The sequence below is a fragment of the Triturus cristatus genome, chromosome 4_2 (assembly GCF_964204655.1).
Source record: "Triturus cristatus chromosome 4_2, aTriCri1.1, whole genome shotgun sequence".
NCBI lineage: Eukaryota > Metazoa > Chordata > Amphibia > Caudata > Salamandridae > Triturus > Triturus cristatus.
In genome coordinates, this window is record NC_140586.1 from 43415393 (window position 1) to 43436426 (window position 21034).

Below are 21034 nucleotides of genomic sequence, written 5' to 3' on the forward strand. Positions count from 1 at the left end.
CCAATACACAGGGCCCGCAAAGCAGCACTGGAGGAGGCGAAGATATTGCGCCCCCAGAAATCTAACCAGCGGGCCTCCCGTAACGGTGGAGACAACACCGATGGCAGGGAGGGAAAGGCAGTCTGTAAAAGAGGGCCCCTGGTAGAGGGGTGGAGGGAAAGACAGACAGGATCATACGGGGCAGGACGGTGCCGGTGCAGAAGTGACTGGGGCACCAGTTCCCCCGTGGCAGGACGTCCCCAAGTCCCCAAAAGTGAACTGTGGAGCGAAGCCTCGAAGGGAAGAAGCAGCTCCCGACCACCAGAGCCCTGATGGAGAACCTCCAGCAGATGATCTGTGGGGAAATGGGCAGCTGGAACGCCCATGTGCAAGATTCCCGCAGCCGTGGAAACAGCCAGAGCGAAGGCAGCATTCGCCTCTGTAGGGCCCCGCAGCGGGGAAAGCAGTTCCTCCGTGGGCGACGGCTGCAAGCTAAGGCAGCCGTCCCCCAGCCCAACCGGAGGAAGTAAAGGCCAAGCCCGGAAAGGGGGAGGGTGGACCGATGAATGGGGAAACTGAGGTGCCTCCGGCGAAGACTGCGGGCGCGGTGAGGGCGAAGAGCCGTCCTTGGAAGATGCCGGGGAAAAAGCCACGACGCAGCGACCCGTCCCCGGAGAAGATGAAACAAACAGCTGCCGAACCTCTGGAGAAGAGGGGCGACAGAAGACAATTCAACGACCAGACGCCAGCACGGCGCCGTCGAGTCCGCCACCGGCATCAGGTCAACGTCGACCGGCGCCGAAGGGGACGCCGGAACGACCTCCGCCACAAAGCGCGGTGCGGGAGACCAGGGCTGGGTCGGAGCCGGGACGGCTAAGGAACGGCGGCGAAAAGGCGTCGACTCAACCTCCAATGAGGCAGCCGCCTGCGTGGAGGGACGAGGGGGGCCTGGGGACACGCCCCGACCCCTAGCCGGCCCCCTCGACACCGTCAGAACCAGCTCCCGCCGGCGCCTGAGCGGCATCATCTCGGCCTCGGACAAGGCCGCCGTCTGCCCACGGGACCGAGGAGGACACACCCCGAGCCCCGGCAACCCCCCGCGACACCACATGGACCCCCGCGGAGGTTTGCAGCATGGCAGAGGTGCCGTGGTCCAAAGGAGGGAACCCCGAAGGGCCGCACCCCGACGGCACCACATCTTCAGAACCTGGAGCCGAACCTGTCGGCACCGCAGCCACCAGCAAGGGATGCGCAGATGTCCCAGGAAGAGAAGGAGAAGAGGGCAGAGCCAAAGAGGCCTGCAAGGCCGTCGCATAGGCCTCCATCTGGGCTCTGGTCAGCCCTGCGCCGGGGGAACGGCAGATAGGGTGGCGATGAGCGGGGCCGCACCACCCACGGAGAACCCGCACCCCCAACAGGCCAGGGACCGGGCCTCGGGGACAAACTGCGACACTTACCAACAGGTGAGTGACGCCCTTGCGGCCTGGGAGAGGGACGATGTCGGAGACGGAAGCGGCGGTTCTTGAAACCTTCCGCGGGGGACGGGCACAGCGCCGACGCCGACCTGGACATGCGTGCGGAAAGGAGTTTCATCCGGCCCTCCCGCCATTACTTCAGCTTCATTTGCTGACACGCCTCGCAGTCCGTGGAGTCATGATGCTCCCCCAAACACCACATACAGATGGGGTGAGGATCCATCGCCGACATCTGGCGCGTGCAAGACGAGCACGTCTTGAAACCCGAAGGCATTCGCACACTGTTCTCAAGAAAACGCTTAAAGCGGAAAAAGAAGGCCTGAAACAGGCTAGGAACATGATCCAGATCCACGTTGCAAGCGGAAAAGAAGAAAACTGACGTCAGCGCGCCGGGGTGGGGCTTATGTGACCTCGCTGATGTCACGCCCACGGAGGACGTCGGGACGGAGTCGCGAGGTGCCGCCCCCGGCACGCAGAGATGCTGGGCAAGAAAGCTTTCCAGGTCCAGTCTCACGCCTGGGGATAATTCTACGTTAAGCAATCTGTGGCTAGTAGTCTCTATCAGATGTCCACCATTTAACCTTTGCACTCTATCCTCTATTCAGTCTTTTATCATTTATTCAGTTTTTCACCATTCCGTCTATCCACCCTTAATATTCAAACCTATCCATCCATCCTTTCACTCATCCATCTCTTTATCCACCCGTTCCCTCATCCAATCGTTTCGCTCATCCATCAACCCTTGCACTCCTTTATTCAATCCACCCTTTCACTCAATCCCTCCTTTCACTCATCCATCATTCACCCTTTCATCCATCCTCCCTACCTTTCATTCATCCATCAATCTTTCACTTATCCACCCATCATCTGCCCTTTTATCCAATCATCCACCCTCCTTCAATCGTGCAGGCTTTCACTCATTCATCCATCTATACATCCACCCTTGCTCACTCATCCATCCACTCACTCACTCACTCACCCACCCACCCTCCCTTTTACGTTATTTATGAATCTTTGTCGCCGAGCAGAGATGTACAAAGTAACACCCATTTTCTTTAAAATACCTCCTGAGAGTGTCTGGATTCTCTCTCTCTTTCTCTCACTTTTTTCTTACTAAAAACAGGCATACACAAAAACATAGCAGACACACAAAAGACTAAGGTACGATAAAAGCCATCTTTTCTCTTCACCTACCATGGCTTTTTTAATTGCCACCAGGGGCGGACTGGCCGTAGCCTGGTAGTGCCAGGGCACTGACATGATTCCTGTGCTTGCAGGAATGCACAGGATAGTGTAAATGTGATTGACAGCACAGGGCCAGAATGGACCCTGCTCTGTCAAGCACAGCGTGATGGGGAGCACACAGACATTATTGAAATGAGCACACGGACATTATTCAAATGAGCCCTGCTGAATAGCTCAGCTGGGACTCAAATCTGGCGATGCAGAAGCGGCGCCTTGGCTGCCAGAGACAGGTTCCACTCCTGCTCACTAGCACAGCTAATGAGCCTACCTTTTCATGAGTACCGGTACCCTCCACGGCAGTAGAGCAGTGCTGGTACTCAGAGTGATAAATCGAAGAAGTGCCGGTACTCAGTACCGGTGAGCACCGGCACATTTAAATCACTGCCCCTCACTGAGGTCACCGGTGCATTTATGTTCACGCACATACCTGTGAGTGAGTGAGTGTGTCTTTGCACATACATTCATGGGTGATTGTGTGCCTTAGCTCGTATTCTGACCTTGGGGTCCAGTTTCTTGGCCTCCTGCGCGAGCATCTTTTCCCTCAGTGCCTCCTCCTGCCGCTTCCGCATCTCGTTTTCCTCTTCGGCTTCCTGCGGGTGGAAAGAGAGAAGAGAACAGATCAGAGAGCAGTGACCGGACATGCGCAACCGGAACTAGACTAGGAGGGGGAGGACATCGGTCCAAGCTGGGCAGAGGCTGAGCTCGAGCCCAGGTCTGAGGATAGATAGACTGGGCAAACAAGGATTGTGACAGGAGGGGTCAGAAATGCCTCCCCTCCCGCAAGTCAGGCCTCGAAACACACCATAGCAAACACGCCCTCCCTTAAACTCATCTGGTCAAGGAATGCCCTCACTGTGGATACAAGACTTGCTCCCACGCTCCCAATCTTTAAATCAAAACGTTAACGACCTTCACGTGATCTGGCCTCCTCATTATTATATACATTTCTTTATACTGACGCACCTATGCACACATTTGCAGATGACCTGTTTTCTTGACCAGTTTCACCCTACTAAGTAGATGTCGTTTTCTCGTGTCCTCGATTCCACTAAGCGAATCACGGACTACTCCGCACCCTGCTGCGACGCTCGCAGGGCCGAGCAGAGCTATCAAAAGCAGTACAAACAGATGTTAATAACGACAGCAGGGGTCTGGAGGGCAGGTTTGAATTGTAAATCCCACACTTAGAACAAGCACTGGAAAAGCCAAAAGGTCTCAGCTTTGGGACCAAATGTAAGCATGCGGCACAACATCCCCGATGCTGCAGATGATGGCTAAAGATTTAGGGGAAAAAACAAGTTCTGACAACCTCTTGAGGGCCTGGAGGCTATTAACCAGGAGAGTAACTGGGCAGGATGGTCCTAGAGTTCAAATTCAGAAAAGAAAGGATCTAGCCAGCAGAGGACTCCGGCAATAGGGGTCTAGAGGAAAAGGGTCAGATAGCAGAGGATCCAGGCAGGAGAGGACTGGGCTAGCTAAATCATAGAGAGCAGGGGTCTGGTAGAAAGGTTCACACTGAAGAGAGTTTGGTTGAAAGGTTCAGATAAAAGTAGTGTGAAGTGGACTGAACAGAGGAAAGCCCTCATGGGAGAAGGCCATAAGAGGGGCTCCCATGAAGGAGGGCTCGGGCCGCAAAGTGGTCACGAAACTGAGGTATGGAAGACAACTTTGGACGGGAGAGAATTTGGATAAAACAGTGTGAGAAAGTGGCTCTGTATATACTGTTCCCAAATAGGTACAGGGTGTACAGAGTCCACAGTCCCCAGAGGTTTGGCAGAGGCTAAAGTTAGATAGAACCTTACTCTCTAAAGTGGTAGCTTGGTCGAGCAGTAAGGCAGTATCAGAGGACAGTGTAAAGCATTTTGATGTACACACTCAGTCAGCAAATGGTTTCACACACTCAATAACTGAACTCTAGGCCAATGGTTTATATATAAAAAAGATATGCTTGTTTTATTTTAGAGCCAACAATAGGTATGTATTTTTATATACTTTCTCAGAATGAGATGCTGTAGGTAATTACTTTTGCAATATGCAATTGACTTTTGTAAATAGTTACAAGTTGTTGCAATGGGCAACACAATTGTAAACACAATAATGCATTGAGTTCAATGGAAGTTTCAAGTTATTGGCAGTAGATTACTTTTTGGATTACTTTTGGGAATTCCAGGACTGGATCCTAGACTCAGTCCTGGGGCAGTACTTAGAAATAAGTGATAAAAGTCGACTTAATCACCGTGATGATTTTTAGACAATATTTTGCTATTTTAAAACTTGACACTTAGAAAATATTTCATAAAAAACAGTCAATCATTCCCTATGGCAGAAAATTCAAGTTGCAGGTATAGTATATTCTCGTTACTTTTGTAATCCAGTACTGGGTGCCTAGACTCAGTACGGGGACCTTTATCCAAAACAGGTATGTAATTACGTTTTCAGAAATTATACGATTTTTAAAGAATATTTAAAGTTTGCAGAAATTGATAGAAGAAATTTCACAGAAAAACAGTCAATGATTTCCTATGGGAGAAAATTGGGTTACTGGTAAGTACAGTTGTAAGTATTTTTCAGAGTCAGTGCTGGGCACCAAGATCCAGCACTGGAAGCTCACCTAATGGCAGGTGAGTATTTTCGTTTTCGTTACTCGGCTGATTTTTGGTGAATATTTTAAGTTTTGAAAAGTCCACACTTAGAAGAAATTTCCGGAAAAGCCAGTCAATGTTACCCTATGGAGAAAATAGAGTTATCGGTTTAAAGGTAAGTACTCGACTGGCAGAGTTAATGATCTGGGCATAGACTCAGGGGTCTCCCAGGGTCAGGTAGGTACAGTTGGTTCACCCTCACCGGCGCAAGGGCGGCCGGGTGCAGAGAGAGTTAGGCCCAATGTTATCCTATGAGAGGTAGGGGGGCCTTGGTTGGTGGCTGCTGACTAGCAGGCCACGCGGCTGTGGGAGCTGGGCTCCTGGTCACTTACTCAGGGCAAGTGGGGAAGTAGATAGGTGCAGAGGTTACACTGCCAGGGCCACTCGGGCGGCTGGGTGCAGGGTGCTTTTGAGCCTTCGGGCGCTCAATTGATTTCAGTGGGAAATCTCCGGTTTAGAAAAAGACTGCAAGCTCGGGGACGAAGATTCTTCAGGTGCCACCACCACTTCGAGAGGTAAGTTGGGTAGTTGGAGCATAGGTAGGTACCCCGGGATTGGGCACAGGGGGCCGTGGGGCGCCGGGTGCAGGGGTGCCTTTTGGTGTCGGAAAATCTTACCCTCTGTTGATCGCGGTTGGGAAGGGGCACCTGGTTCTGAGGCTGCAGGCTTCTTACGGAGTGTCGAGGGAGGTCCTTTGGTGCGGGACTCGGGGTCACAGTCGCCGTGGGGTCGTCCTCGTGGTCTTTGTTCACTCCGGCACAGGCCAGGCTTGGCGGGTGCAGAGTGTGCTGGGTTCGCGGTTCAGGGCTGCTGCCAGGGATTAGAAGTAGATTTTGAGTAGAGCCTCTACTCATGGGAGTCCCAGTGGGCTTAGAGTCAAAAGGTAGCCAGGTCCTCCGGGGTTTGTGAGGTTGCTGGCCACAAGAGATGCCGGGTTGGAGCAGGAGTAGGTTCGAGGGTCGACAGGCCGGTAGGGCTGGGGCCAAAGCAGTTGATGTCTTCCTCTTCTTAGCAGCTACAGGGCAGGTCTTCTTTCTTCTAGCTCTTCTTTGGATTTTGGAATCTGGAATCTGGGGAAGGAAGGTTCAGGGTGCCCCTAAATACTAGATTTAGGGGTGTTACAGGTAGGTGAAGGGCAGGGACCAATGGGTCCCTGTCCTGGGGTGGGTACACCCCCTATCCTGCCTCTCTCCTGTGGGAGGGGGGCAGTAGCCTAATCCTGATTGGGCAGGGCTTCCCATCTTCGAGATGGCGAGAGCCCAGAGATGTGCTTCACCTTGCCTCCCCCACCTGAGGGGTGGGGTTGGCAGGCTGGCACATACCCTTGTGCTTATTTGGGGTTTCCGGACAAGCTTCCCGCCAGAGTAGGGGGTTGCAGTGGCCTGGGGAAGCTCACAGAGGCGGCATGCCTTTGAAGCTTCCCCCTGCCCATCCTGGGGGAGGAGGTTTAGCACCTCGCCCAGGATGTGCATTGTTGCAGGCCCAGGAGAGCAGGGGCTCTCCTACCCAGTGGTCCAGCAACATGTCTGCTGTGTGGCAGCCTAGGCAGTCTCAGAACAGACGTGGATTGAAGGTTAGGTTTTAGGGGGCATCTCTAAGATGCCCTCTGGGGTGCTTGGTATATTAAATCCCACACTGGCATCAGTGCGGGTTTAATGTGCTGAGAAGTTTGATACCAAACTTCTCAGTCTTCAGTGTTGCCATTATGGTGCTGTGGAGTTCGTGTTTGACGAGCTCTCAGCACCATGTGCTGTTAAATGGCAGCACTGCACTTACAGTGCCCAGGAATGGACCTGGGTACTGTAGGGGCACAGGGCTCCTGCTCCTGTGCCCACACCACTAGCATAGGGCACCCAGCTAGAGGGGTTGCTGACGTATGCCATGGCAGTGTAGGTGGTGGGCATGGCACACAGGGATGTGTGCCATGTCGACTCTTTGTTTTGTCTTGTACCCAGACACCCAGCCTGCAAGGGCAGTGTGTGTGTGTGTAAGGGTACAGGGCCTCTAAGGGTGGCACAATGTGTGCTGCAGCCCTTAGTGGCCTTCCCTGGTTACAAGGCCCTGGGTACCTAGGGTACCATTTACCAGGGGCTGACATGTGGCCAGGGTTTGCCAATTTGTGTTTTAGGGAAGGAACTTAGGCCCTGGGCACCCGATTGGCAGGAGTCCAGGGCAAACTTAGTCAAAGTACATTCAGCAAAAAGTGGGGGCATACCATGCAAGAAAGATGGCACTTTCTCACAAACAGGGTCTGGACAATTAAGGGCCCAGCCACAAGAGGACATGGGCAGCGGAACACCAGCTAGGGGGTCAGTCAAGGAGAATGGTGTGACCTAGAGAGGGCCTGCCAGCAAAGTTCACTCGGCGAGAGTGTTGTGGGAAACAGGCTAGATTCAGATAGAAGAACAGAGGTCAAGAAATGGAGTCCAAGCAGATCAACACAGGAGAAAGCTTTGGGCCCTGGCAGAAGCGGTGTCACTGAGCGCTGGCCCACACACGCAGCTTCGGTTATGTCTCCTCCACATGCAGGTGGCCCCACCAGCGAGTGAGCAGCACTTCCTGCTTGAACAATTCCAGGAAGGGCTGCTTCTCGGGACACTGAGAATGGGAGCTGGGAGGACACAGGGACGGCGGACAGACAGGCAGCATCAACCCCGCCACAGAAACAAGGGGCTGCAGCAGGCAGCACACAAGAGCAAGACCAACCATCTGCCTGTCAGAGACAACATGAGAGCGCTGCTTCAGATCAACAGCCCCAAGGTATAGGAGAGAAAACTAATCCGCACTGGCAGTGTAAAGAGAAAGATGTGAATGCCAAAGATACAAACAGAGAGATGAAAACATTATTTCCAAAGTTTGGAAAAAAGGCGAGAATTCCAAAGAGAAAAACAAAAAGCAAGGAAGTAATGTGAAAAAAGGAAAGTAAGTATATAAGAGTGAAAAGGGGATTAGTGAAACAGAAAAACTAGGGTTATGGCATGGTTTAGTGTGCAGGGTAGGATCAGAACTAAGGTTAGAGTTAGTATTATGGTCTGCTTGAGAAAGAGTCAGATAGGTTTATGGTTAGGGTTTAGGCAGGGTTACCTATAGGAATACCACTAGTTTACAGCATGCATGGGATCAGATTGGGGTATTGATTTGGTTAGGGCTAGAGTTTGGAAAGAGGGTAAACAAACCCCTTTAAACTGGAGGTTCCTGGGTAAAAAATAGGTGTAGGCTTATGCCTAGGGCCAGGACTTGGAATTCTCCATTTATAAATCAATGGAAAGACATGTAGTAACAGTACATATTAGAGGTTAGATTTTACAATTTAATTGAAAAACGATAGGCATGCTTACATGATTAATAAATTGCCACCAAATGTTTTATCACTCACCATAATTCTCATTTAAATTAGTGAATGAGAGCAGAAGAAATAAAAATAGAATGGAGAGATGAGGAACGGAAAAAAAAGAAGTAGGGAGAAAATGATGGAAGAGAAATGTTGAACTGAAAAAATAGCGCGAGATCAAAAGAGCAAGATAGAAAACTAAGAAAAAATAACAGGAAAAAGAGAAAAAGAAAAAACGAGAAAAACAGAAAAACGAAGAAATAAGAAAGTAAAATAGAGATAGTAACAGAAGCAAAGAGGAGAAGATTTGCTACATACTGATAGTACACCAAGATAGCTTAGCAGAGAGAGAAAAAGAAAGAAGAAAAGAGAAAGGAAGAAACAAACAAAGGTAAAGTGAGAAAAGAAAGCAAGAGAGAAAATGTTGGAGAAACAAAAATGGACAGAGGAAAAGAGGCAGAAAAAGCTGGAAACAAAGATAAATATAAAACACACAAACGAAAAGAAAGAGATGGAGAGTTGCTAGACAGGCTGCAGACTGAGACAGCATCGTTGTTTTGCTAGAATCCCTGCAAACGCTGACAGGCTTGGAGAACAAGAGCAGTTCATGTGTAGAGATGCCGAGAGAAAAAAGACATAAGATACAGAGGGAGACAGAGGGAGACAAAGAGGGAGAGAGAGCGGCAGAGAGCAGATGCAGAGGGAGACTGCGTCCAAGTAGGTAAAGCGTGGCATGGCCTGTGGCTAATGTAGATGAATGACCCCACAGAGGCAATGTGGCAAGTAGAGAGCAGCAGCGTGTGGGGTAGTAATCCAAGCGGGTGCAGTGCCACTTTGGAGGGACCATGCACTGACATCCATTGAATCATAAAAAGCATTCCTAATAATGAGCAGAAAAAAAACACAAAAAACTATGAGATCTCCCAAGAAAACATCTACCATGTGCATCTCTCTCTGTATTTAAAGTATGGACATTGGGGAAAACAAAGTGTTTTCTGTACAAATGGAAACGCTTTTAGTAAAAGGCCTCTTCCCAGGAAGAGCACTGACGGTGATTGGCAATACTTCCTGTCCATGCCACAGCATCAAGGTCTCAAGCAACGCAAGGAAAGGAGGCTGGCACATGTACCACCCCTGGGCAGGCGCGGGCACACACCATCTGCAAAAACAGGGCAGGGGAAGCAAGTGCAAGCCTGAAGCAGGTCGGCAGCTTACCTTGTACGATTTGATGAAGCGTGCAAACACAGGAAAAAAGACAGAGGGCGGCGTGGTCTTGGGACTCTCCCCAAAGTACAGCACTACAGTATTATACGTTTCCTGGGAAAGGGAGCACAAGAACGAGAAAGGCATTTAGGCTCGGTGCACCCATATGACCCCCCCCCCCTTTCATCGTTCCTCAACACGTCACCCCAGTAATGAACACCCCCAGTTCCGCTCACCACAGACCAGTGCTTTGGGCAGGCTGGTATTGTCAGGTTCTCACAAAGGGGCACTTGTGTCTCCACACGAGTGCCCACTCCTGGGATCCTTTCTATCCTCTTCCTCACTGCTCTCGGTGCAAGAGACACTTCTTCAGGGCGCTAGCCCAGGCCACATTCCAGCCTGCTCACTACCATGGTCCCCCTAAAGACTAGTGCCCTCGCCTGCTCCCTCCCTGCGGCCATGCCTCAGGCCATTCCACACATGTCCTCGCTGCTGCTCGTCGCTCTGCGTCGTCACTTCCGCCCGTCTCCAGGGCGCTATCCTGTCTGCGGACAGCGGTCAGTCCCCAGGCAGGGTACATTCCGGCCTTCTCTGGGCGAGCCCTTCCACGCACACTTGGGACCACATTCCTACACCCTGACTACTGCCAGCCTGAGACACTTCCACAGAGAGCATGCAGTCAGTCCCAGGGCACCTCAGCACCCTGAGATCCTGCCCCCGTGCCCACTCTTCGTGGCTCGGCCCCTTCTCCCCTCGGTCTGCGCACTGCAGTGCTGTGGCTACTCACTTCCGAAGTCCTGGAGTCCTTCTGAAGCTTGTCCAGCTTCCCCTCGCTGGCGCTCAGGAAGCCGCGCAGGGTGCTGTTGTCGTGCAGGCTGCACTCCCGCCGGATGAGGTCCATGCTCCGGCCCAGCTCCTTGATGTCCAGCAGCACGTTCTCCAGGGAGACTGAGGAGGCAGGAAGTGCGAGTCAGTGTCAGCTATGGATGTTGTGATACAACAGGGGAAGGGAGGGTGAGAGGGGGGAATCCGGGCCCAGAGCCTGGCACACACTGCACACAGCTCAGCACTAAGACAAGGTTAAAGAACATGAGACGGCGTCCAGGGGGTCACATCGGATCATCTTGCAGGGTCTAACAAGGCACTCACAGAGACCGCTCACTAAGAGCTGTTGAAGCATTCTCAAGGCCCCTCCTATATTGCCATTGTACAAATGGACTTTGCTGAAAGCTAGGTACTGGCAACTGTGAGCCCTGGGACATTCGGATATTGCCTTTGGCACTCCACGCTTTTCTTCTGGCTCTAAATGGCCAAATTTGACATTCTTGCCATCCACCAGAAATGCTGCTTGGGAATGGTTATTAATCTTGACTGCTTGTTTTTATAATGTGCTTTTACATTTGAATCCCTGTTTTATTTAAGTATCAATGCGATGTTTGTATGTTACGGTTTTAATGAACTGTATAATAAAGAAGAAGAACAGCCTGGTACAGCGCTTGGGACCTCCACAGGCAGCCATCCACTGAAACATCCTTTGTCCGCCGGCCTCCAGAATAGGCCAAATATAAAATCAATTTACTTTCACTGGGACACAGATTACTGCGCCATGGATACAGTGACGACCCCCCACTTAAGCTGCCAAATCGGGGGGTTCCCTACGCCACTACTCCAGGTTACCCCAAAACTTTTAATTACTCTTGCAAACTTTTTTCGGATACCTTAGTACAAAAGCCACGCCCTTCAACACACACTTCACAAACGTGAAAAACGTTTCTTACCAGTCACCAACGTTTTCCTGCATTGATATCTTTCATTGAGTCACACGGTTTTCAAATATTTTTGTCATGCTGGGAATTCTCAGTGCATCAATACAACATTCATAAACAGACTTCAATGGCCGGTCAACCTCATTATTTGGGCGGCTTAGCTCTAAGCACTGACACTAGCAAAGGTTTCAAAAGTTCTCCCCCAGGGTACCTCCTTAAATGGACAAAAGGTGGGCAGCCCAGATCTCGGACAGCCGCAAGGCGTGGAGGCTGTGAATCTTTGAACCAGGTCTACTGTGGTCAACTTTAGTGAAATGGAAGTAACAGATCTTTCATTGATTCACAAGGGTAGAAAATGGGATACCAACTGGGAATATGGAACAGTGCGGCTGGAGACATGCCTCAAAACTCCCCGGCACTCCTGCATAGTCACCATGGTGTCCATATTCACACAGGTGTTCTACACACCGGGATCTTGCACGTTTCATAAAGCAGTGCACTGGCTCAAAGTCATCACACTTCTAGTGAAGCGAGTGGTTATTCGGACAAGCAGAGGACTGTTCACTTCTAGATCACACTTCAGCGCACATCACTATCCGCCGTGTGATTCATTGATCCGACACGGACTGTTCTTCTCACCTGACTGCAGCCTTATCACTGTTAGATTTTATAGGCGGCCCCCATCCATAGTTTCTGAGGGGTGAAAAGCATCTCTCCAGCCTGTTGCTGTATCTTCTGATTACTTGTCCAGAGGTCCTTGCAAAGCAACTTTTTTTTTTTTATTGTGAGTGCAGGATAAATCACTCACGGCGGGAGGCCAAAGCGAAAGCTCCCAAAGAGGGAATCGTCTGACCACAGTGGTCTCGGTCTTGTGAGTTCAGTTTTAAAAAACTACTCTCCATCCATGAATTCATTAATATACAGCATCAAAGCCGCGGTTACGGTGGGAGGGCATATCTGGTGAAGTGTTTTTCTTGGTGAAGGATAAGTTAGATATCACCTGTCTCGGACAGGATTTGGACTGAAAAGACCGATGACAGTCCCGAAGAGCTGCAAGTAAGAGTTAAATAGAGGGAGAATCCCTGGGGAACGGCCCAGGTGACGCAACGTCAAGTACACTGAAAAGGAGAATGAATTCAGCCAAATAGAAATGAGAAAAACAACTAAAGAGCTATTCATCCGCAAATTCCCACCACAGCTAATCAATCCATCAGGATGATGTGATGGTGCCCAATGCCGCAGAGAGAGAGTGCATGGCAAGCGTGGCAGTGCCGCCATAGTCTTGAATAATCATAAGGGCATGAGGCAAACCAGCCTGAGAGGGGCCAAGAAACAGAATATTTCAAAAAAGGTCCGAGAGACATCTGGCCAGGCGCTTCTCAGCGACTTTCACAAGGCAGGACGGACACTATTCAGGGGGGTGACTTGTGGAGTTTTAAGAATTTTTTTTTTTTTTAGTGTATTGTTACACCTTCCACCTTTACAGCATGAGGAACTACGGCTAAAACAAACGAAAAGTTGAAGATAATGGGGATAGTGGTGAACCAATAATGGTGCAAGAGCTAGAGGAATGGACACAAGCACTGGTCACACTACAATAGGTGAAAGAATTTTTAATAGTCATATGATGTTTGAGTGGACTGAATCAAGGCCTTCACAAAGGCGGTGGAAGAGAAGTTCTTGCGATTGACACTCGTTTTCGACACCAGTTCTTTGCTGACAAAAGTTTGGAAACCATAAACTCATACTTTGCTAACAGAAGGCAGACTTTCTATCTATTAAACAGACTCTCTAATCAGTTTTGTAATCAGTATTTAAAATATAGGGGGGCCCAATATTAGCGGTGGAATCTGGGCTAATGAGCGGCCGTAGCATCAACAGAAGATGTGCACCATATGTGAAGATTCTCCATAATCAGGGTTTTGGTAAACTGTCGGTTTTAGCACATTGATTCCCCAACAGAGTATGCAGAAAACAGGGCCTATAACTTCAATATTGAAGACAGGTAGACGGTCAGAGCCAAGCAGATATGAGAAACATCCTCCACACACCGCCTCCGTGCACCCATGTACAAATATCCTGTCCAAGCACACACAATTCTGAAATAGTCATGTACGACATAGAGATGCCCATTTATATGAATCCTTCTGGAGATCACAGAGAGACAAAATTGAATTAACTATGCTCTCAGCTCACATGCACAAAGCTGCAGTCAACAAGAATTTCTGTGGTAGTGCTTTTCAAGACAAAAGCCTTTTCTAAAGCATAGGCCCCCCCTTTCCCGACGCCCCAGAAATGATGCGCAAACCCACCTTTTCAGAACACTGTACAGTACTAATGTGCACAGCCCCTGGGAAAGGTTTTGCACCAGGGTCCCATATGGCCCCACCAAACCGGTCACACTGCGGAAAACCTCTGATCTGAGGCACATACTACCAGGTTAAAAGCAAACACACTCAGCAGAGATCTTGCTCATCACCTGAGCTTCCTGTGCCTATTGCAGCTGCTCAAACGAAAAGGGCGGGAAAGAGTTTGTTCTGTCAAGGAACCTTTGTTGGACATTCTGACGTTAGGTCACAGCATAGGAAATCATTTGACAGATATAGAACAGATACTTTCTCCTCACAAACTCCACATTAAGAGTGCACAGTTCAGACAAAAAACACAATTTCTGATTTGCAGGATGAAATCAGTGGCATCAGAAGAAATTAGCAGTATGGCATCACGGGTGCTACTCGCCTGCAGCTGCTTTTTCAACATAATGAAGCTCCGTCCAGAAGGTGGAAAGCTCTGGGTACTTCTCCTTCACGACCAGCGCAATATAGTGCAACAGTGTCAGCTTCCTGTCCGTCGACTTGGTGTCCGCAAGCTTAAAAATCCAACGAAGCAGAGTGAATCTATGATCGCACAAGATGCATCAGGCAGCAATCACAGATGAACACACACCTGAGCACGGGCACACCAACAAGCGCACTGGTATGCAAGCGGCTTATCCTGTACTCAGAAATGCACAGGCAAATCCCTGATTGATTGATTGACTGATTCAGGCTATCCTATTTGTCAATTTATGCTGAGCCAGAACCAATACTTAATGCGTGCATCAACTTTGACCACATACCAAGACACACTTGTAGGTTGTGTTAACACAAACATTGGCCTCAATCTCATTGGAAGATTCACTTTGCTCGCTTAAGGCTTAATTCAAACACGATCCAAGGACACATCTCCATACTTCAGAGACGGATCCCTCAGAGATGTGGGTCTCTTCTCTACGATGGCGGGGTCCTCCCAGATAGAGCACCCACACCATCTGAACTTATTCAGATCCGAGACAGAGCTGGGAACAAGGCATGTGCTTTCTAAGGAAACACCCACACATTCAGAGGACATTCTCAAAGAAGATGTTCATGCTCATTTAGGTCACACAAGGCCTCACCAGGTCCAGGCTTTGAAGTTTGAAGCCGTACACAGATCCCCGTCTGCTGCTGTTCATGTAATTCCCTAGAGCTAAAATAATCTGGGACGAAAATCATTAAACAGGAGTTAGGCTCAAGGGTCTGACTATAAACACACAATAGTTGATAATCATGTCCCGCCCAGCCTTGTGACAACAGATCTCCTTAGATCTTTCACCCAGTGTGCAACAGTTTGGCTCTTTGTTATCCTGCTCCCTTAATGCCACTCTTAGCCCTCAGTGGCTCTGTCTGCCCCCCACCCAGCCTATCAGGGCTGGTCTCCAACCCTTAGCGCCTCTTTCTATCCCACCAGCCTCAGTGTTAACTCCTTAGTGCACTCACCTCCAGCATTCGCTTCAGTTTCGGAGAGGACTTGATGGACGCCGAGGCTGCAATCACTGCATTGACTTGCTGCAAAACAAAGGTACTGAATTACACAAATATGATGCCACCAAATGAACATGTCCGTCTTTCCTCTGTGGTGGTGAAGGGTAGGAAGGCAGAGCTGGAAGAGGTCAATTTACCCCTCACCACTGAAATACTATTCAACATTATTTTAAACTTTTAACATTGCTCAGTGCCGGGTGAGAAGGGGTATTTGCTGTTCAACAAAAAATGGAACTGAGAGGTCTGAAATTAGAAAGAAGGAAATAAGGACAGGCCAAGGACTTGCTCTGCAGATTGACCAGATCAAACGGGCATGCTAGTTCAAGCGGTGTGAGGACCAGAAGACCAGGGAAAAGAGAGAGAGAACCTCACTGAATGACTTGAACCATTGCAAGCACTCGTGCTTTTTGGAAAGGAGCTCCGAGAGGATTTTTCAGGTCTGACCTTCAGAGTTTAGCAACTGAAGTAGATTAAAACACCAGTGTTCTAGACACGAGTGGAACGGCAAAAAAATCAGCCCAGTGTTCGAAGTCTTAAACAGAGCCCTTCACATGTCACTCCAACGTACTCTCAAATGTTCTTTGCAAAAATACAATTACCAAAATATCTTTAGCCTGGCTTTAGCAATCTTTGCATGTAACAATTAGGTGGTCCAATTAGCAAACCTTTGGCTGAGCATCCTTGGCTACTTTTACACACCCCAGAGATGTATTTCTTCAACTACAACTTGGGCTGTGATGAGAAGGTTTCTTACCTTCGGTAACTATATTTCTGGTTGATACTCTATCTAACTGCGGATTAATCACCTTGTTAATAATCTTAAATCATTAGGCGGGATCCAGAAGCTTTTAGAGCAGTTCTGCATGCCGATAGGAGGCGTTGTGCAGCTTCGCGCAAACGTTGTTCCGGTCCAGAAGTGAGGGCATCTGACACTACTGTGTGATCTGGTTGGGGAAGGGAGAGGGGTCTGCCTCTGATTCAATCGCAATTGGCCAGCCACCACTGCAGATCCTGTGCAGTTCTCGCCGATATCTGTACCATGTTGGAGAGATTTCCCAGATGCTGCACCCACTAGAATTTCAGACCCACTGCAGAGCCTGCATATGCCATCTGGCATGTGTCACTAGCAGGATGCAGGAGGCCAAGCAGACTACAAGTCAGTCTCACAGAAATCCAGGATAGCCGCTGAAACATCGGTACCATGGCCTGAATATCCTGGACTCGCCTCTTGGGAGGATAGGCCCAAAACCGCTCTGTGTCCAGTACAGCTCAGATGAAAGGGAGTGTCTGAGAGGGAGTCAGGTGTGACTTCGGCATGTTGATAGTGAACCCCAGAGAAAGCAGGAGATTCGCCATCATCTGGAGATGGGAGAGGACAGTCTGGGGTGAGCTCGCCTTCAAGAGCCAGTCAGTGATAAGGGAAGACCGGCACCCCTGATCTGCGCAGATGAGCTACGACCACTGCCACCACCTTAGTGAACACCTGAGGGGCACTAGTAAGGTCAAAGGGGAGCACTGTGAACTGAAAGTTCTCATGGCCTACCATGAGCCACAGGTAGCGCAAATGGGCAGGCAGCATGGGAATCTGAAAAAAGGCATCCTGCAAGCCCAATGCTACTATCCAGTCTACGGGGTCTAGGGCAGACAAGATCTGAGCCAGAGTGAGCACTTTGAACTTTTCCTTTTTGACAAAGTAGTTGAGGGCTCGCAGATCTAGAATGGGACGAAGGCCCTTGTCCTTTTTTGGGACCAGAAAGTAGCAGGAATAGTAAACAAAGCCTACTTCTGGCGCCGGAACTCTCTCTATGACTCTCTTGGCCAAGAGAGTCCTGACTTCCTCCTGAAGCAAGTTCAGGTGGTCCTCCATCAGCTGGTCCTAAGTTAGAGGCACGGAGGGAGGGGTAACCTCGAAGTGGAGGGAGTAGCCCTTTCAGACTATCCGAAGAACCCACTTGCCCGATGTGATGTTTTGCAATTGGTGGAGGTGATGGCTGATCCTGCCACCAACCGGCCGCCCATTAACTTGCAGGGCCGGCCTGACTAAGGTTTAGAGGCTGCAGTAGGAGTGGACTGATAGGACCTCTGGCCGTCTGACCCACAGGGTTGAAAGGAGCCGCGCCCACGGTCATGCAGAGGTTGCTGAACTTGCGCAGTCTTGTAGATTGGATATGGCTGGCGCGGCTGAAAGCCCCTTCCGTGACCACAAAAGGGGCGGAAAGCAGATGGGGGATAGGTGGTCGCCGAAAGGCCCAAGGACTTGGCCGTAGCCCGCGAGTCCTTAAAGCGCTCCAGGTCCATGTCTGCATGGTCTCCTGAAGAGACGGTGCTATCAAAGGGCATGTCCATAAATGAAGCCTGGACATCACCGGAAAAGCAAGAAGTTCTCAGCCAGGAATGCGTCAAACAGTTAGCATCAATGACAGTGCTCTTCCCAGCGAGTTGGTGGTGTCAAACCTACAACGAATGGCAAACCTTGCTGCATCTCTCCTGTCTTATACCACTTGGGAGAATAGCCTGGGCCTCCTCTAGGACCTGTGGCAGAACTTGCGCAACCGTTTCCCACAAGGAGTGGGCGCAACGGCCCAATAGGCATGCAGCATTTACTGACTGCAAAGCACGGCAAGAAGATTGTGTACCAACTAAGATGGCTGACCGAGAAGGAGCAGCCTTGGGTGCTCCTGGGGCAAGGGATCGCTTCTGGTATGGGTCCCTGTGATGCCCTGCCACCATGCCTCTGCTCGAGCTTGCGGAAGCTTGGGATGGAGGGTACTGGACGGAGGGTGTTACAGAGTGTGCTCCCCACAGGACTGGGAACTACAGCTGAGCCTTGCAACCTGAGGCCCCGTCTCGACAACGACTGCAGCAGCAGGGGGCGACCAAGGTCCTCAAGGGGATTGCTGTGACCGAGGAGGTATCGAGCTCTCTCCAAGTCCACTGTGCTCATGAGATGGCACAGACGTTTCCAGTGGTGGGTGCGCCACCCCACTCTTCTCCTGCCTGGGTGACGCCACCGATCTCCTCCCTCGCTCTGACCTCTGCCCCGAGTACAGAACCAACCAACCTTCAGGGAAGGCTCTGCACACCGCTTCATTGCCCCTAGCGTGTCCAGGAACTCTGCATTGCTACTCTGAGAGGGCTTCCTGGATTGAGTCACGGCAGTATCGCCATGCTGGGATCCTCTTGATCAGGAGTTGATCCCCCGCCCAGCTGCACTGAGCTGGGGCTAAATCGGCGAATCCCCCTGCCTTCATTTAGCTCCAGGAGGCGGTGGAATGCTGGTCCAGACTGCAGTGGTATTCAAGGCCCCCGGTCAGACCCTTGGCTGACATGGAGCTCAGTGACACCGGACACCTCTGCCTCTGTGTTGATGCTGATGGCTCTAGGGGTCAGCCAGAGACGCCCCTGCACAAAGGTACCTTCGCCACTCTGGCGCCACTAGGGTGGGGGGGGAGGGGGGCTTCGGCCCCCTACACCGTTTACCGGAGATCTTGCTACAGCTGACAACAAAAACAGACTGCAACACTGGATGGCATAGGCCATCTTTGTCCACACAGTCTTTCCCTCTCCCTGGCCACTCCAGCTTGAACATACCCCAACTAGGAGCAACTGGGGTAGGACTACGCACCATCTATCAAACAACAGACAGCCCTTTTGGAGGCTCTCCCTTCCAGTAAGGGCACAAAAACTGATGAAGGTCTACTCTTTCTCGAGGATCTATCGTAATGTGTGTCTGACGTAACCCAAATTATGTAGGTGTGCGAGGTACAGTCTCCGATGGTTGTAGACAAAAGGACTGCTATGTATGTAGGTCCACAGTCTGTTTGATAATGGTTCATCGTATACTTCCATCGCATATCATATGATATACTTTCCATAGTCTACTCTCTGTATATACTGTTATCTTTTCATATGATAATACTATGCTATATAATATCATTAAGCTATTTCTATATTCTTTGCGTTCACTCCCTGCCACTACTCTTGTGCTCACTTCCAGCCAATATGACAGATAATATCTATTTTTTTTGTGTTTAGACACATGTATCTGTTTTGCATTTTGTATGTAATTCCTGTACTCTGATGTCCTTATGTAATGTAACTGGTTCTCTTGTAAAGCACTCTGACACCTTCCGGTTAAGTACACGCTATATAAAAATGCATAAATAAGGTTAGCCAAAGAGAAACTCTTCTTGCCCCAACTATCCAGTCTCTTGGATGCCCTGTCCGGGGGTGTGGAAGGGAATGCACCTTGTGAAGTAGAGGCCTGGACCACCAAGCTCTTGGGAGTAGGGTGGTTAGCGAGGAATTTTGGGTCACCTGGTGCAGGGCAATGGAGGCAGGCAGCTGCCCTAGTCACAGGAGCCTCTGTGTTGGGTTTGGATCAGGTACCCAGAAGGACATCAGTCAAGGGCTCGTTGAAAGGCAGGAGGGGTTTCCAGGAGGAGAAACCCGGCTACAGGAACTCCATCAAGATGTTTGCCTTGACCTCCACTGAAGGGAGCTGAAGGTCCAGGACCTCGGCTGGCCTTCTCACCACCATAGCATGTGAAGCTCCCTCCTCCGTAGTCCACTGGCCTCACCCAATTCCTAATACCAGTCCATTTCATGCTCAGGCTCGTCTTGTAAAGGGTCCAGAGACCCCTCCCAAACTTCCTACATTCCTAGCCCCTCAAAATAAGGCTGAGGAACCGACCTAAGACCCAAGGGTGCCGTCAGCATCGGCATCAATCCGACTGAGTAGTTGGGGATAAGAATGGGGCTGGTGCAGGCAGCGTCAGGAGTCTCTGTGCGGGGAAGGTCGCAGAGGCATGACCGGCACCGGTTTTGATCCACCACCAGATCCATATGTGGGCATCAGTGCCAGGGCCAGAGCTGCCGGTGTGGAACCCCTATGGAGCCCCCTCTGAGTCTCCAGGGCCTGAAGGCATGCCTGGGAGGGTCAGGTCCCCCAAATAAGGGGCACATGGCATCACAGAATTCTTTAAGCTGGGCGGGGGTCTCTTCGCCTCCTGGAAAGGCAGGGAAACGCGAAGCAGACCAAGATGCAGGTGCAGTAGAACGAGGTCTAGAGCTTTGATACTCCTCCGCCACGTCGAAGGATGGATGGGGATAAGTTAAAGCGCACTTTGACTCTTTGTGTTTCTCATTCCTATTACCTGACCAACCCGATGACTGAGTGGGAGGATGAGGACTTAGGACCGCCAGAGCGGGGCCCAGATCTTCCTCATGACCAGGAATGAGACCTCCAGTGGGAGCGGCGTCGAGTCGAACACTGGGCCACAAGGAGCTTTAGGGACTGCTTCCTTAAAGCCTTCTGAGGCATGGCCCGGCAGTCGGAGTACGACTTCAAGTCGTAGTCACGTTCCAGGCACCAGAGATAAATTAAGTGTGGATCTGTCACCGACATGGTGCGACAGCAGGCGCCACACAATTTGAACCCAGAAGTCTTCTTCGACATTGAGGAAAATCCCTGAACACCAAAAAGTAGAAAAAGGCCTGCCAAAAAGTGACAGAGGGTAGCTTTTTTCACGGATCAGCGTTAGCTGACGTG

At 50.4% G+C, this 21034-nt stretch overlaps 1 protein-coding gene across 10 annotated transcripts in view; it reads right to left on the minus strand.

Annotated features, from left to right (window-relative positions):
* Nucleotides 1–21034, minus strand: part of FMNL3 (formin like 3) — a 314942-nt gene that overhangs the window by 36258 nt on the left and 257650 nt on the right. For all 10 annotated transcript variants that reach the window (XM_085600370.1, XM_085600369.1, XM_085600368.1 and 7 more), the window contains 6 exons: nucleotides 15439–15507; nucleotides 15078–15158; nucleotides 14381–14510; nucleotides 10663–10823; nucleotides 9888–9989; nucleotides 3197–3289 (listed from right to left, as the gene is read on the minus strand). In XM_085600370.1, the coding sequence (XP_085456496.1) occupies nucleotides 3197–3289; nucleotides 9888–9989; nucleotides 10663–10823; nucleotides 14381–14510; nucleotides 15078–15158; nucleotides 15439–15507 (636 nt within the window). The remainder of the gene's footprint in view (nucleotides 1–3196; nucleotides 3290–9887; nucleotides 9990–10662; nucleotides 10824–14380; nucleotides 14511–15077; nucleotides 15159–15438; nucleotides 15508–21034) is intronic.